Genomic DNA, 12,999 nt, shown 5'->3' with positions numbered 1-12,999 from the left:
ACGGCGCTTCCAACCTGTAGCATGAGTTGCGGGTCCCAGGGCGGCTTCTGTCACCAGGGCGTACAAAGGGAAGCAGTTTACGATAACTGGATAGGATCATGGGCTGATGGTGTTACCATGGTGGGGGAGGAGAGGTGGTGATGGGGTAGTAGGGCAGTCTAGCATGGTATGTGCTCTACAGGGTATAGCGGTAGGGGCAGGTAAGGGCTATGGTCAATAGTTGGCTAGTGATTGGTGGTAGGTGTGGGGGGTGCATAGGTGAGGGTTAAAGTTGAGATTGATAAGTTTCTGAATCTAGGACCTTGAGCTACAACTAAACTTGGCACTGTCCAACATGCGCAGAACCTGCTTCCCCCAGACATATGGAGAGTTTACCATTTTATCCTCCTTTCTATTAACATCCCTATCTTATCAAGGGCTTCCTCCTTTTCCTTACCTAACCATTCATCTACCTACTCATCACCATGCCTAGTGCTTCCACCCCACTCACATACTAGGAGATATTGTTTGCTAAGACACCCCCAGGACATGTCCTTATATTCTCTTCTATTCATTTAAGTTTTTCTGCAGCATTAAGACTGCCCACCTACCCTGGGGCCCTTTACATCAAGAGCAGGACACCCGAAGTGTTGGTTCCAGGGTCTGTCATGGCTTACCGGCCACTATCCTTGTTGGATTAGTGAGGGAGAGCATTTGAACCTCAGGTCTGCAGGTGGTTGTGTGTTTGCAACTCAGATACGCATGACACAATAAACTCAATGTCCACCAAGGACTTAGGACTACATGTATCAAAATTGTATATTGCGAATACCTAATTACCAATTCGCAGTTAGGTAATCACAATATATAATGTATGAAACTCAGTTTCATATAGCGATTCCTAGGGGGGCGCAAACTGCTCTACCTCATTAATATTAATGACGTAGATTTCAATTTGCAACCCGCTAGGAATCGCAAAAATCACGGGAATGCTGGCCTGCTGGAGTCAGCAGACCACCATGTCCGTGATTGCTTTTAAATAAAGCATTTTTTTTTTTAATGCAGCCCGTTTTCCTTAAAGGAAAACGGGATACGTTTCAAAAACAAAAATGACATTTTTCTTTCCATTTTTTAAAGTAGGCAGTAGGCTGTGGGGCCGCTACCTGCTCTTAAAGAATGCTGTCACAAACATTCACAATGGGAAAGGGGTCCCTTGTGGACCCCTTTTCATTTGCTAATGGGTTACCACCTACTTGAAGTAAGTGGTAAAATGCGAATGTCTTGCAACTGCATTTCGGTCACTAAACATTCCTCCATACCGATTGTATTAGGAAGTGACACCCTAAATTCACTCCTGCCTAATAGCGAATCACAAATCCACTGTGCAATTCGCAAAATATGGTTTGCTGCATCAGAAAAGCATTTTTAGCATTTGCAAACTGGTCATATCTGCGAATCGGCCCGTGTGTGAAGACAAAAAGGCTTGATGCATGTGCCTCTAAATGTGTAAGGAGAATAGTTCTTTACATAAACTAGGGTAATTGAAATAGAAGATACACAAAAAGAGCTAGCATCTTCCAGTAAGCCAAAATTAACCAGAGCACGTTTACAACATTTTCAGACTCGAGCAGTTGTTGTTAACCTTTTGATTTCCGTGATACTGTCTGGGTACCTGACCAAGATGGCTCTCCGGTAGAAGAGGCTTGGCGGACAGCCCACTCCCCCTCTGGGAGATACTGTCAGGGTACCTGACCAAGATGGCTCTCCGGTAGAAGAGGCTTCGCAGACAGCCCACTCCTCCCTCTGGGAGATACTGTCAGGGTACCTGACCAAGATGGCTCTCCGGTACAGGAGGCTTCGCAGACAGCCCACTCCTGCCTCTGGGAGATACTGTCAGGGTACCTGACCAAGATGGCTCTCCGGTAGAAGAGGCTTGGCGGACAGCCCACTCCCCCTCTGGGAGATACTGTCAGGGTACCTGACCAAGATGGCTCTCCGGTAGAAGAGGCTTCGCAGACAGCCCACTCCTCCCTCTGGGAGATACTGTCAGGGTACCTGACCAAGATGGCTCTCCGGTAGAAGTGGCTTCGCAGACAGCCCACTCCTGCCTCTGGGAGATACTGTCAGGGTACCTGACCAAGATGGCTCTCCAGTAGAAGAGGCTTGGCGGACAGCCCACTCCCCCTCTGGGAGATACTGTCAGGGTTCCTGACCAAGATGGCTCACCCGTGGAAGAGGCTTGGCGGACAGCCCACTCCCCCCTCTGGGAGATACTGCCAGGGTACCTGACCAAGATGGCTCTCCGGTAGAAGAGGCTTCACAGACAGCCCACTCCTGCCTCTGGGAGATACTGTCAGGGTACCTGACCAAGATGGCTGTCCGGTAGAAGAGGCTTCGCAGACAGCCCACTCCTGCCTCTGGGAGATACTGTCAGGGTACCTGACCAAGATGGCTCTCCGGTAGAAGAGGCTTGGCGGACAGCCCACTTCCCCTCTGGGAGATACTGTCAGGGTACCTGACCAAGATGGCTCTCCGGTAGAAGAGGCTTGGCGGACAGCCCACTTCCCCTCTGGGAGATACTGTCAGGGTACCTGACCAAGACGGCTCTCCGGTAGAAGAGGCTTGGCGGACAGCCCACTCCCCCCTCTGGGAGATACTGTCTGGGTACCTGACAAAGAGGGCTCTCTGGTACAAGAGGCTTGGTGGACTGTAGTTTGGGGTCTAGACTGGAGAACATCCCACCTCCTATGACTGCGTGCTTCCATGTGGGGTCGGAGGAGTTGAAGCGTCAAGGTAGTGTTTTTATTAAAATGATAGGGGCAAGTCCAGCTGCCGTTCAAAGGTGGGATTACATGTCCACATCAGCTTTGATTCTATGACTTGGTGTTCTACTTTTTTCATTCTGCCATCAATTATCTCAGCTCAAACCGCAAAACAGAAGGGTGGCTCTTCGCCCTACAGTCCCAGCACCATTCTTTACATCTTGGCTTTCTGTATCCCTTCAACCCTCTTTTTGATGCCCTGGTGTAGTTGGGATTATGTGGAGAATAAGATAAGGAAGTAGGGCACCGACAGGGTCCCAAAGACCGATAAGCTGTAGGGCTGTGCTCCAAGGGCAGGGCATGTGGACAGGTCATCAGGGCTGAGTTCCTTTGGTAAGACTTGTGGCGAGGGGAGCAGGGCTGTGCTCCAAGGATGTGGAGGGTGCAGCAGGCCTGTGCTCCAAGGGCAGGATATGTGGAGGGGTCAGCAAGGCTGTATTCCAAGGGCAGGGCATGTGAAGAGGGCAGCAGGGCTGTGGAGAGGACAGCAGGGCTGTGCTCAAAGGGCAGGGCATGTGGAGGGGGCAACAGGGCTATGCTCCAAAGGCAGGGTATGTGGAGTGGGCAGCAGGGCTGAGCTCCATGGGTAAGACTAGTGGAGAGAGGAGCAGGGCTGTGCTCCAAGGGCAGAGCACATGGAGGGAGCAGCGCGGCTGTGCTCTAAATTCAGGGCATATGGAGGGGGTAGCAGGGCATGTGGAGGGGGCAGCAGAGCTGTGCTCCAACGGCAGGGCACGTGGAGAGGGGAGCAGGGCTGTGCTCCAAGGGCAGGGATGTGGAGGGGGCAGCAGGGCTGTGCTCCAAGGGCAGGGTATGAGGAGGGGGAGCAGGACTGTGCTCCAAGGGCAGGGATGTTGAGGGGGCAGCAGGGCTGTTCTCCAAGGGCATGGCATGTAGAGAGGGGAGCAGGGCTGTGCTCAAGTGCAGGGCAAGTGGGGAGGGGATTATGGCTGTGCTCCTAGGGCAGGGCATGTGGAGGGGGTAGCATGGCTGTGCTCCTAAGGCAGGTCATGTGAAGGGGGCAGCAGGGCTGAGCTCCATGGGTAGGGCTTGTGGGGAGGGCAGCAGGGCTGTGGAGAGGGGTGTAGGGTTGTGGAGAGGGCATCAGTACGGTACTCCAAGCCAGGGCATGTGAAGAGGGGCAGCAGAGCTGGTCTCCATGACCAGGACATGTGGAGAGGGAAGAAGAGAGACAAATAAAACAGCATGGCCAAGCAAGCAACATGACGGGGCTTCATGAGCAGGTCTTGCTGAGAGGGAAGTGGGTAGATCGACAGGGCTGCAGGGACAAGCGAACAAAGTGACTGGATACCGTGGGCAGGAGTTCTAGAGAGGAAAGCAGAGAGACCGACTGGCAGCAGGGCCCGACTCTAGGAGTTGTGGGGAAGGAAGCAGGGAGATCGATGGGGCAGCTGGACCGATGGGGCTAAAGGGTTGGGCTCCCTGGGCAGCAATCTTGGAGAGGGAATTAGGAAGACTAACATGGCATCCTGGCTAGGCAAGCAGCATGACTGGGCTCCCTGGGCAGAACATGCGTAGAGAGAAACATGAAGACCAATCGGGTGGCGGGGCTGGGTCTGTGTGCAGGAATGTGCAACCCAGCTATAGAGGCCCTGGTAAAGGAATAATCTGTCCAGATAGGAAGAAGCCATGTAGAGCTGACATGGGGTGAAGACATTTATTGAGGTGGCCATCTCTGTTGGCGACATTTGTAATGGGGATGTTGGAAGGGAGGGTTTACAGCTCTGACTCAGCAGGTATTGAAGTCCTCATCTTTCTGCATTGTCCATGCATGCCATGTTTTTGAAGGATGTGTCTACCTGCAGATTCCTCACCTTTGAATATCCCAGTTGGCAGTCTAGATCCGTAATCTTCTGAGATAAGTATCCAGCGCCGATGGGGGGTGCTGGCTCCAACCAACATGAGAAACGGAGTCAGGTTGACATCACTGGAGCTCTATAGCGCTGATCCGGGGGACTTAATGTCACTTCTGTTTTTTCCATGCCTTTCGACGACACTTGGCCAGTGTTTCTCTCCTGAACCCTTAAGGTGAAGATGTATTGCTCTCTGTGCAGTGCTAGGGTCATGTCCAACAAAAGAATTCTCGGTTGAAGCCCTGCCTTAGGTAGATGTCCATCACTGATCCACTTGAGGACTGTTTATCGTTCATTAGCTCCAAGCTCAACTCTTAGTCGTTTGACCTTTGCCTCCACATGAACCCCAAAGCTAACCACTCTTTGGGAGCTGGAAACAGACACAGAGTGTTTCTTCTTTTTATGGTGCCTTTTCTTTCCCCTTTATGATTTAGACTAAGGGACGAACGAGAGGGGGACCTGGATTTTGATCTTGATTGTTTTGGACTCCTACTGTCCTCGCTTGCGTGAGCCATGCAAAGCTTTTCATGTTAAAATTCTACTAGTAATTGCAACCCTCCTGCTTCACCCTCCTCTCCGGAGCTGGAAGTCATGGAGTTGTCGCCCAAGGCTTTGCCAGCAGGGCCTCCCTCGGTGCCTGCACAGACTACGCCTCCTCCAGCACTGAAATTGATACCAGCGCAGGCGTACCCGTAGTTCTGGGTTTCTATCTGGCTCCTTTTCTGCAAGCCATGTTGGATACAATCAAGTGAGTGACTTGTCGCCTCTGGTGCTTCTCTTAGCCTCGTAGGGACTTTTGTTGCCCAGACCTTGGCGCTGTATGTTTTCCCCCCATGCCACACAACCCTGTTCGTCTACCTGGTCCCTAGCCAGAGCTGCTCGCTCCGATGATGATGCAAATTCCAATGCCACCTTTGGCTCCATTTACAGTGCATCCAGTGCCACCTATGATGACACAGACTCTGATGCTGCCTCCAGCTCAATTACTGGCACCACCTCTGCCTTCAGTGGCAACTATTGGTTCCACCTCCACCACTTCCTCTTGAACATCCAGGGAAGACGAGGAGATCTCGTAGAGAGGCTCAGCGCCTTTTAGAGGAGAAGCAGAAATTGAGGGGAAAAAGCTGGGGCACCATACTGGGACATCATCCTTGATCTATTTGGATCACATCGGCAATCCCCAAATGGCCACGGTGATGCAGATGGCACTGGCCCTTTTCCTTCCTCCAATGGTTCGGATTTATTGACTCTTCAAAAGGCCCACGGATTGGTTGCATCACCAGATATTAACGTCAACTCAGCCCCTGAACCGGCTCCTGCAGAGAGGGTGGGCTTTCATGTGATACTTAAGAAGCTGACGTTTTAAAACTCCCTCTCCCTTCAGTGAAGTATTGTCCCAACATTTTGACGGCTGTTTTGCAGTCTGTTGTTGCCTGAGTTGAGTTCTTTTTACCCTTCAACGATGCCCTTTTTGAAACACTAGAAGACCCCCGGTCAATCTCTATTCCTGTTCAGCAGTTAACCAATTACTACCCTGACACAACACACTACCCCCTGAAACACCACCTTATTGTCCATGCATCCATCTCCAGAAAGTTTGATAGTTCAAGCCTCCTCAATGATGAAATTAAATCCCAGATCGTTTCCTACTCACCTTCCCAACAGGGAATCTAAGAAACTAGGTGTGGGGAAGAAGACCTTTCCTGCCTAAACCTGGTGTTATGCTTGCTAAATGCAGCTTGTCTTTTGGGTTGCTACACCCACTCCCTTTGGGACATGGCAGCATCAGGAGTCTCTACTCTACCAGAAGACCTAAGGGGTCTCTTTGTCGTAATCTGTGATGGACAGGATACCTCTTGCAGTATCTTCAGAGTGCACCTAGATGACTTATTGCATTGCCAGGACCATGGATTCATCGGTTACTGCGAGAAGGCCACCTAGCTCCGTTTCATAGGCTTTTCAGCAGATGTTCAGAATAGGTTCATGAACACGAACTTTAATGGGAAGAGACTTCAGACGGAAAGCAGACATGGCGCCTAAGTGCCTAACAAGAAAGAACCACAGGTAGATATATGGGACTTCAATTGACATCTGGGCATTTTTAACCCTTTCAGAAACACAAGTCCTTTGGCATACGATTCCAATACAAACAGAGCCACATCTGGCCAACAACAGCAGAAACCTCTGGTCCGTCCGTTTAGAGGTAGAGGCAAGGGACGCAACCGACATGCCCAAACTTATTCCTCCCCCCCCCACCCCACACTCACCCCCCCACTGCACCAGGGAAAGTCTCAGTAGTTCCTCTGAGAAGGAGCATGCAATGCGGGTGGGAGAATAGTTATCCATTTTCTGCATGTCAGGCAGGCCGTTACTTGGGAGCAATGGATCTGCAAATTGTAGAAACCGGATATACCCTGCCCTTCCACCAGCAACCACACACCATCACTCCCCAACACCCTTCTCTCCAAGAGGCCATCTTCAGATCCTACAGCAGGAGATGGCAGCCCTGCTGAAGAAGAGAGCCGTGGAATTGGTGCCAGAGCAGGAAATTGGTCCAATCCTAGACGCCAGGGTCCCGAAATGGTACCTGTACAACTTGCAGTTCAGGATGCAGTCCCTGGCTCAGGTTTCTCTGACTCTGGATACAGAAGACTGGATGGTGTTCCTTGACTTGTATGATGTGTGCTTTTATATGCTGATCCTCAGATCACACAGGAAGTTCCTGCACTTTTTAGTGGGTTCTGCTCATTACCAATTTGCTGTTCATCCATTTGGGCTGACTTCGGCACCTCAAGTCTTCATCAATGTGATGGCAGTGGTAACAGCCCATATCAGGAGCCTGGGTATCCCAGCCATCCCATATCAGGATGAGTGACTGCTCAAGGCTGGTTCGCCACAGTTTGCAACTTCATTACTGTTCAGTTTGGGGTTTTCAATCAGTGTGCCCAAAGCTCACCTGGCCCCTTTCAGCATCTCCTGTTCTAAGGGGTAATACTAGATATGACCAAGCACTCCGCTTTCCCCACCTCCCCAGAGTATCTGGGACATTCTGATATGCTTCCAATCTTTCAACAGGGAACATGGGTTCCAGTCTGGACGGTCTTGCATCTGCTTGGATTGCTGGCTTCTTGCATCTTTCTGGATACCCAGGCACGCTCGCACGTGAGGACCTTTCAGTTGTGCCTCCACAGACAAGGAGACCTGACAGACTCCTCGTGATCTCCAGCGACCCCACAGCCAGTTTGAGCTGGCGGGGAATGAAGGAGAACTGTCTTTTTGGATTGCAGGTCTGTGTGAACTTTTCTCAAAATGCCCCAAAAGGGCTGCAGAGGTTCATACAACAGTAATTCCCGCCCAAAGTCCAAGAAAAAAGGACAATGCAAAAATAAAAATACGGAATAATCATGACATTTCAGTCTGTGCAGTATGAGCTAGAGCTAGACAGTCCATACAAGACCTGTAATGAAGCGTACCACACCTCTAAACACACGGAAATCCCTCTCCTCCGCCCCCCCCCAGTCCATCCAATAAAACCGATTACAGCGACCCCCCAAAACACATCATATACAAAGGTCAATGACCGCGCCAGATGAGCCTGGGTGAACGAAATTAAATGGTAACAGTCCCTCCAGGAAGGCACCCTGCAGGAAAGACGGCCAGTGACCCAGGGCCTGAAAACTCCTGCCTACGACCTCTGTGCTCCCAAGGAGAAGCTGTCTTGAGGAAAGTCCACCTGTCCTCCACCAACTGTTGCCACAGTAGTAACAGATGTGCCCAACTTTGGGTGTGGCATCTGGAGATCAAAGGCCTCTGGTCACCAGAAGAGCAGACCTTTCATGTCAATCTTCCAGAACTCCGAGCACTCGAGACCTTCGAGTCTCTTCGCTGTCTTCCTGTCCTCCAGATCTTGACCAACAATACAACTGCGATGTGGCATGAACAAACCAGGAGAAGTGGGATCTTACGGTATCTGTCGAAACGCTGAGTCTATGGACTCGTATTTTGCACACTAGCTGTGGTGGTAGTGAACCGTCTGGCGAATTCACTACACTTCAGAGTAGACAGTCTCAGTCAGCGTCATCTTGCCACCCACGATGGGCATCTACACCCACTGGTGGTTCAGGACCGCTTTGCACTGTGAGGCACATCTGAGTTGATCTGTTGGCCACGCATATCAACACCCATTGCCCAGCATTCTGTGCCCTTCAGCATCAGTTGCAAGGCGCTTTCAAGGATGCATTGGAGTTTGAGTTCAAGTTGCTACACTACATCTTCCCAACCACCTGCCACCCCCATTCTTTGATTCCTCTGGTTCTGAGGCGGATTTGGCAGGACCAGCCCAAAGTAAATCTCAATCGCCCCTGACTGGTCTAGAAGGGTGTGGGATGCAGGCTGATTGCACCGCTCCCTGAGTGCTCCCCTTCCTCATGGACCTTCTCTTTCAATCGGGGGACAGGTCCCCTCACCCCAATCTCGAATGGTTACATCTTGATGCATGGAGACTGAGGGGGGAGATCTGAGTTCCTTTCAGCTTCCACCGCAGGTGGTCGACGTGATCCTGTCAGTCTGTTCGGGGCAGTGGAATACATTTGTAGCTTGTATATCGGTGCTTGAAAGCAGCGTTAGCCAACATCCTCCAAGTTTTCGTTGTCCTTAGCTCAACAAGGTTTGCCCAGTTGGAACAGCGGAGGGATGTATTGCACCCTTGTCGGCTTGTTTGTCTCCCAGGCCAACCGTCTTTATTCAAGTCACTGGTGGTTGTTAGATTGTTGAAGAGTCTGACTAACTCATTTCTTCCGGCCCCATTTGTTATCACAGCGAGACCCGAATTTTGTTTTGATATTTTTAATAGATGGCCCATTGAGCCTCCACATCCTTGCTTGTTGAGGCTTCTCACGTTAAAGACTGTGCTGGTTTTGGTGACCTCCGCTTGTCGAGTTTGCAAGCTGCAGGCTTGGAGTCGTCTTCCGCCCTTCACATGCTTCTTCCCACATAAGCTCGTACTGCGAAATCGAGCAATATTCCTGCCAAACATGGTGTCCACTTTTCATCTCGGGCAGTCCTATCACCTTGCCTGCTTTTTATCTGCTGCGCCACCCCTCCAAGGATGTAGGAGCGGTTGCGTAGGTTGGACCCCAATTGTGCTATACATTTTTATATCAGTCGCACAAAGGAAATCCGGTTTAATGACCAGTTCTTTGTAGCATACACATGCATCAGACAGGTAAAGCGGTTCAAGTAAGAACTCCTTGCCACTGCATTATACTGTATATAAACAAGGGAGCTGCCGTCCCAGGGAATGTGGGCTCAATCTACCAAGGCAAAGTCTCCCTCTGCAGCCTTAGCTCGAGGTGCAAGACTCTGTAAAGCGCCAATGTGAGCCTCTCTCCTCTTTGGCTAAACACTATTGTTTGGATTCAAAGGGTGAATGAAGGGTCACTTTGCCCGTTCAGATTTACAAACTTTCTTAGTTTAAGAACGTTTCCTTCGGACTCATCTCTTATGGAGAGCATTGCTTGGGAATCTATTCAAAGGTGAGGAATATGCAGTCAGAAGTATCCATCAGAAGAAAGTTACTTACCTTCTACAACTCTCTGGTGGATACTCTCATATACCTGCAGGTTACTTTTTACTGAACACATTTTTAAAAAGCCTTCTAAAGATGCCACTTTACATTGTTGCACTGCATCTATTTTCATCTAATGTTCTTCTTGTCCCCGTCTTGAATGATGTGCTTAAAATTGTATGAGAACTGATGTCGGGGCCCGGTGTGGGTGCTATGTTGCTCCATTGATGTCACCAAGACTTAGTTTCTGGCATTGGTCAGGGCCAACGCCCCCTAGTGGTGCCGGAAAGCTGGGTCAGAAGCCTGTGGGCCCTGTCCTGCACCTGGGATATTCAAAGTTGAGAAATCTGCAGGTAGATAGAAAAAGCACCAGAAAGCTCTTTACTACAGGTAAGTACTTCTTTCAAGCTCTAGTTGCTGCACCTGCCCTAATCTGTGTTTCCTCTGTCACTAACAGGACCATCTCTGCTTGCCCCAGCACATCCTTGATGAAGATGGCCTCGCTAAAGTGGCCAGGACAGTGCAAGCCTTGCTGGACCTGTGTCAGAACGGCCCCAAGAGGATGTCACTCCGGGAAGGTTTGCGAAGATTCTAGCCTCTCCTCTGATACCCCGGACGCAGAGGGGGATCTTCTACAGCTCGTCAGGGCCTGCACCAATCCTCTTGCAGCTCTAGCAGCCAGAGCTGAGGCTGCAGCATCACTTTGGAGGGGTTGTATGGATTTTGAGTTGTGCTTTTCACTCAACTCTTGCTCCAGGAGTAAAGGAATGTTGTCTCTGTGGAAGCCTCCTGCCTTCTGAGATGTAAATATTGATTGTATAAGGACGCGTGTACGACTCTTTTTAATAAATCCACAAACTGCTCTCTCAGTACATAAACTCATCTTAGCACATGTACTACAATATCCAGGAATTCAGCTGTTGTCTTCTGGAAGACCTCTCTCATTTCTATGAACACAGTGACATTTGACCAGCTGGACTTCCTTTCTTGCTCTGTGTCCTCCCCATGTCTCCTCAGGTGTGATAGGAAAGTGCTTCATTGGGAACTCCCACAACATTTTATAGACCTGTATTTATTGAGAGACATTCATTCTATCTAAGAACCTCATTCTGGAAAAGCCCATTGCCAGCTCTGTGTTGTCCCTGTCCTTTGAGCCTAATGTGCAAATACAACCAAGACTGGATGTTCCTCGCAGCACCTTAAAAATATGTAGGGCCGTTGGTTTGTAGCTGACTCGGAGTCTTTATTTTAATATTAAACATTCCTTCTCATCGTTGATGTGGTGTTAGTCTCCTGTTACTACCAGTGCGTCGGCTCACTTTTTTACAGCAGTCTTTGCCACGGGAAAGTGAAGTGTATAGTCTGTGTGTGTAGTGCAATGTATATAGAGAGAGTGTGTGTGTGTGTGTGTTGCATGTGTGTGTAGTTCAATGTATAGAGTGTGTGTGTGTGTGTGGTGCTGTGTGTGTGGGGAGTTGCATATGGACTACAGTGTGATGTTATGTAGGCCAGTACATAGGAAGATCTTCCTGGAATCTTTCTGAAGTCATCTCGTATACCATTTGAAGTTATCTCAATAGCTATGAGCTCATCTGGTCTTCCGAAACCATCCTCAAGTGTGTGTATAGTGTGATTTATACAAATATGCAGACTCTACAGTAATCACCATTACTACTCCAAGCTGGTGTTCCGATGACTTCAGTGAAATGCATCCGATGATCAACTACTGCTGGAGGACAACCCGCTGATGATATCAAGATGGATTGCATCGCGCCAGGATTCCTTCATAATACATTGGGGACCGCACTGTATGGCTTTGGGATGGGGCTGTTTTATCACAGGACCATTTCATCATGACTTATGGGTTCTAGTACTTCAGGATGGTTTTATGATGAGTTGGGATGAGATGGCACTGTTCAGGATTGATGACGTCACAATGGGTTGCATTACTCCAGGATGATTTTGTGATGACTTAATTGTGAGCTGTACTGTTTCAGAGTGATCTCTTGATGAGTTAGGATGAGACCGTACTGCTTCAGGATTGATGACTTCACGACGGGCCGTAGCTCTTCAGGATGATTTTGTGATGAGTTAGGATGGGACTGTTCTACTGCAGGATTGATGACTTCAAGGGGTTGCATTACTTCAGGATGATTTTATGATGAGTTAATTATTACCTGTACTATTCCAGGATGATTTCTTGATGAGTTAGGATGGGAGTGTTCTACTCCAGGATTGGTGACTTCAAGGGGTTGTATTACTCCAGGATGATGTTGTTCTACGTCTGCATTGATGACTTCATGATGGGCTGTATTACTGTAGGATGATTTCATGATGAGTTAATTATTACCTGTACTATTCCAGGATGATTTCTTGATGAGTTAGGATGGGACTGGAGTACTTCAGGAGTATTTCACAATGACTTGACCATGTGCTGTATTACTTCAGAATGATTTCTTCAGGTCTTTATGGGCTGTATTACAACACAGTGATTTTTTTATGACTTCAGGGTGAGGCTGTATTACTGCAGGATAATTTCTTGGCGGCTTTATAGTGGAGCTGTATAATGCATTATTTTTTTCTCGAGGGCTTCCCAATGAGCTGCATTGGTCCAACGTTCTTTGACCACTTTGGGTTGGGGCTGTGTTATTAAAGGATGGTTACATTATGAGTGTATGATGGAGCTGTGATACTGCACTGAGTTTACTTGAGGACTCCAAGTCATGTCTATCACTCCAGGAGAATTCCCTAATCATTT

At 49.2% G+C, this 12,999-nt stretch overlaps 1 protein-coding gene across 1 annotated transcript in view; it reads left to right on the top strand.

Annotated features, from left to right (window-relative positions):
* LRCH4 (leucine rich repeats and calponin homology domain containing 4) overlaps nt 1–11,517 on the top strand; it is a 553,531-nt gene extending 542,014 nt beyond the window's left edge. The window contains exon 19 of the mRNA XM_085638321.1: nt 10,699–11,517. Within this exon, the coding sequence (XP_085494447.1) occupies nt 10,699–10,836 (138 nt within the window). The 3' untranslated portion in view covers nt 10,837–11,517. The remainder of the gene's footprint in view (nt 1–10,698) is intronic.
* Nucleotides 11,518–12,999: the final 1,482 nt, after the last annotated feature.

The sequence above is a fragment of the Triturus cristatus genome, chromosome 12 (genome assembly GCF_964204655.1).
Source record: "Triturus cristatus chromosome 12, aTriCri1.1, whole genome shotgun sequence".
Lineage (NCBI taxonomy): Eukaryota > Metazoa > Chordata > Amphibia > Caudata > Salamandridae > Triturus > Triturus cristatus.
The sequence above is the reverse complement of the archived record's forward strand: the minus strand, read 5'-3'. Positions and strand labels throughout refer to the sequence as shown.